This window comes from Loxodonta africana, chromosome 7 (assembly GCF_030014295.1).
Source record: "Loxodonta africana isolate mLoxAfr1 chromosome 7, mLoxAfr1.hap2, whole genome shotgun sequence".
NCBI lineage: Eukaryota > Metazoa > Chordata > Mammalia > Proboscidea > Elephantidae > Loxodonta > Loxodonta africana.
Window position 1 is genome coordinate 33525014 of NC_087348.1, and position 4919 is coordinate 33529932.

Consider the following 4919-nt stretch of genomic DNA (forward strand, 5'->3'; position numbering starts at 1 on the left):
AAACACAGAAATTAACCAGAACTACATAGTCTATTTGGCTTAAGTATTTTAGCCTGATAGATGTTTACTGTTCATTTGCCAAATTACAGAAGAAGCATGTTATGCATTACAAGGAAGTCAATAGATTTTATAATCTTGGTTCATAGGATATGTGATAGGTTAATATAGATTTATCTATAGATTTATAGACATGTTTGAACTAAATAAAAAACTAAATAAAAAAACCCAATCTCATTGCTGTTCAGTCCAGGGAATTCCAACTACCCCATAGGGTTTCCAGGGAGCTGCTGGTGGATTCAAACTGTTGACCTTTTGGTTAATAGCCAAGCTCTTAACCACTACACCACCAAGTTTCTGTATTTGAACTAGAGAATTTAAAACTATGTATTATATCAAGCATATCAGGTGTAAAGAACAAATGCCTGTTATGTCTGGAAGCTTCATATGTGCTTTTATGTGTGAAATTTTGAAAACTATGACAACAACCTTATTAGCATTTATACAAAAGAAACTGGCAATCAGGAAGCACCTTGTTACTGCCGCTTAGAGTTATAAAACCATAATTGTAATATACTGTAGAAGTTACTTTTGTTACAATGGTATTTTAATTTCTATTTTTAAAAAGCCATGCCTTTACAAAAATAAGCTAAATGATTTTTTTCTAGAAAGGTGTTAACTTAGTGGTTTAAGTTGAAAGCCTAGTAATTCTTTTTGTGTTCATAGTATCAAATATTTGAGGACTGAAACTACAGCAGATACTTTATGTACTCATTTTTTTTTTTACATGGAAATAATTTAGCTGGCCAATGAAATATTTATTTCAGTGGAATCCAGCATTGATTATTAATAAGATTAAGGGCACTAGACCTTGCAGCAAATATGTAGTTAAAAATTATTAGATATAAACTATCTTTACCATTATTTATAACAGTTGTGCCTTTATCAATCTACAGCTTCAAAAATGATAGAACTCCTGAATCACTTGGACATACAGAGTGCTCATTACACCTGCTGTCTAAAAGACAGCTCAAAATTCTTCTGCACATGTTCTCTCCAACCAAATCACTATAAATGAAATCAGCTTGTCTACATTTGAGGTTTAGTAATTCAGCAATTTTCTCCAAAAATGAATAGTCCTAAAGTTTGTGTTTGTACCTATATATGTACTATTCTGTCTCATTTGAGTTTATATTTAACCAGAAGAGCTAGGGACTCTGAGGAATCAATGTTCTTTTTTTTTTTTTCCTTTTCAATTTTCTTTTCCTTCCCTTCCTTTCTCTTTCTTTCCTTTCCCTCCTCTCCTCCTTTCCTCCCATCTTCTCTCCTCTTTTGTCTTTTCCTCTCTGCTCCCTTTTCCCCGTCCTTTCCTTTCATTTGCTTTTCTTTGTTTTCTACGATGGGCTCTGTGTTTATTTGTAATGGCTTCCCAAGAAGCCTCCCGAGTAAGTTCAGGAAGCCTCAGAGGTTGGCCTTCCAGCACTCTTTCACTAGAAGAAATCTTTCTGAAGAAGATTTCTTAAGAATACTATACTCAACATATTAATATCCTTATTATTTGTATATATTAATTTCTTAAATATAATTTCTCTCTTCCTGATTTGATTCTTCTTTTCTTTCATATTCTAGTCTTTAGGTATCCATCTGATGCATGGGTACAATTTTTTCTTTTTTTTTCTGCTTAACTTTCATTAATATACATACCATGACATGTAGATATTACTACACATGTACGGCAAAATAGGTAATTCTTACAATGTACAGTTTTATATCATGTCCAAAAATGAGTGTTTGTGAGTTAAATATATATATTATTCTAAGTAATACACTTATTACTAAATTGACAAAGGTCCAGATGATTTATTCTGATCCAATGCCCATCGTGAAACACTCAAGAACGATAATAAAAGCTCTTGTTTATTGATTCTTTATTAGGTTTCCAGTAGAACGCTACTGGGATCTCCAAGGATATTCTGCCCTGAAATAGGTACACACTGAATGAGAAATTTTAACCATTATTTGGTCACTGTAATGATCAAATCATAACACTGGCTAGCATTTTTAAAGTAACAGTGATAAACTTGGAGACTGTTGTTTAAAAACATAAATAGAAATATTCAGCAGAATAAAATAAGGCGGAGTTTCGCTGATAGTATCACAGATAGTCGGACTGGGAAGGATCCTGAGATCATCTAGTTTAATCCTTTTATTTTCCAATGAGTAAATTGAGACAGACTTGTGACTAAATTTAGAAAATGACTAAAACTCATACCTTCTTATACTGAGTTTGGACTCTCCCTTTGAGCATGTTCCTTTTAGGAATCTGGGCATTGAAGTTCTAATTTTGACCACTCCTAGTGCCTAAGAAGCATTATGTATAAAACCCTGTTCCATTGCCCTCTACCACTCTTTGCAGTGTCTATTTTCTCCCCCATGGCTATGCAGCTCACCCCCAATTGATTTGAAAATACTGGCTGCTAATGTACTAGTTGGTGTTTGTTATGTGTCAGTTAACTTCAGTTCAAAAATGTTTTCTGAAAATACAGATCATACTGTAAGGGTACTCACCACAAATGCTACCAACTAAAAGTACTGACTCTGTGTTAATAGGGTAGAGATTTGTGTTAAGAGTTGTGGGATAAGCACAGAGGAAATGGAAAGCATTGTGAAAGTTAAGAAGAGAAAGACAATCTATGTCCAAGTAATTGCTACAGGGAATAATGTGCTAAATAATTTTGTAGTTGCCTGATACACTTCGAAGTCCAGCTTTCCAGATTTGAAGATTCATAAAGACTGGACAACCTTTGAGACAGGAAAGACCGAACTTCTAATAGTAGAATGTTGTAATACTTAGTGAGATATTCCTGAAAAGAGGTTATTTTTCGTGCTGTATAAATCGTATCGTAAAGGTACTCACGACAAATATTACCAACTCTAAGTACTGACCATATGTAAATTCATTTAGAGTTTATCTTCACCACCAGAGAATAAGTTTCTTGAGAGCAGAAACCCTATCCCTCTTTGTCATTGCTGACCTCTGTACCAAGGACTGTCATGTTTTAAAAAAGGATATTAAATGAATGAAAGTTTGTTAGGCCTTGGACTGATCTTCTCTGTAGAAGATCCACTATAATTTAGAGATAGAACCTATTATTCATGGGCCCAATCCAGTCATCTGAGAAGAAGTAGAATTGTTAAGAGAAGACATGTTGGGATCTTTGGAAGAGAAACTCAGTAGATATTTCTAAATGTTTGTTACGGATAAACCACCGTAGAATAGTGAAGAAGTGCTCCATGACATAATGGACACTTTCATAGTGGTGTTCATGATTTTATTACAGGTCTTGTTCTCCTGAGCTCTCATCTCTGAAACAGGTCTTGTAGAAGAGTAAATGGGACACAGTAACAATGTAACAGAATTTGTCCTCCTGGGACTCACTCAGGATCCTGAGGGCCAAAAAGTGTTATTTATCATCTTTTTGCTCATCTACATTGTCACAATGGTGGGCAACCTGATCATTGTCCTGACCATTATTGTCAGCCCCTTCCGGTACTCCCCCATGTACTTCTTTCTTGCCTATCTGTCACTCATGGATGCTATTTATTCCACTGCCATTTCCCCCAAAAGGATTCTAGACTTACTCTGTGGTAAAATGACTATTTCTTTCCCAGCTTGCATGGGCCAGCTCTTTATAGAGCACTTATTTGGTGGTGCTGAGGTCTTTCTTCTGGTGGCAATGGCCTATGACCGCTATGTGGCCATCTGTAAGCCACTGCATTACTTGACCATCATGAATCGACAGGTTTGCATTCTGTTGCTGGTGGTGGCCTGGGCTGGAGGTTTTTTGCACTCTGTGGTTCAACTTCTCTTTGTGTACAGCCTCCCATTCTGTGGCCCCAATGTCATGGATCACTTCATGTGTGACATGTACCCATTATTGGAACTTGCTTGTACTGACAGCTATTTTATAGGTCTCACTGTGGTTGCCAATGGTGGAGCCATCTGTATGGTAATTTTTATCCTTCTGCTAATCTCCTATGGGGTCATTCTAAGCTCCCTGAAGACTCTTAATCAGGAAAGGAGGCACAAAGTCCTGTCTACCTGCAACTCCCACATCACAGTGGTTGTCCTCTTTTTTGTGCTGTGTATTTTCTTGTATGTTAGACCTGTTTCCAACTTTGCCATTGATAAATCTATGACTGTGGTTTTTACAGTTATCACTCCCATGTTGAATCCTCTGGTTTACACCTTGAGAAATTCTGAGATGAAAAATGCTATGGAAAAAATCTGGGGTAGAAAGTTAACCAAAAGTAGAATAAGAATGTGTGTCCACACTGAAAATATCATTGCTAAATCTTTAAAGTAACAAATAGGCAGTTAATTATCACAATGAATGATTAAGTCAATTCAACGGATTCTCTAGGAATACTACTCTTTATTGATGTGAAGGCATAAAAAAAGTTGAATAAATTATTCTTCCAGGTTAGAATTAACCTAACAAATAGAGACATTCTGGAGGCCAGATAAACGGCACAGGTTTTTTTCCTGTTATAAATAAAAATAAAACCAAGCTTATATTGTAATTTTATTTTTCTCAGTATATGCTGAAACAGGACTTAGAAGAAACTCTTTTCTTTTTTCCTCTTTAAAAAAAATAATAAATCGAGTTACTTTCTGAAAATTTTCTATCACCCAAATTCATGAGAAAACAATTTGACTAATCCTTAGAATAAATTTTTGAGGCCAAGGGTGTGATTTTAAAATTTTACTGTTCATTATTCTATTGGCAAAACAGCTTCTTTTTTTTTTTTTTAGCTCCACTATGCATTTTGTGTTTAAGATTACTTCTGTTTCTCTGGGCAATGTCTATGCATTTGCAATTCTATATATTTAAGAGGGACATGATATTATGTTTGGTTTG

General features: G+C 35.1%; 1 protein-coding gene across 1 annotated transcript; it reads left to right on the forward strand.

Moving 5' to 3' along the window:
- Positions 1-3089: 3089 nt before the first annotated feature.
- On the forward strand, positions 3090-4406 carry LOC135231940 (olfactory receptor 4A5-like). The gene has a single exon (XM_064289161.1). The coding sequence runs from the start codon at positions 3390-3392 to the stop codon at positions 4362-4364; it is 975 nt and encodes a 324-aa protein (XP_064145231.1). The 5' UTR covers positions 3090-3389; the 3' UTR covers positions 4365-4406.
- The last annotated feature ends 513 nt before the right edge of the window (positions 4407-4919 follow it).

Coding starts and splice junctions, on each gene's coding strand:
- LOC135231940 (XM_064289161.1), top strand. CDS start 3,390: ATGGGACACAGTAACAATGTAACAGAATTTGTCCTCCTGGGACTCACT.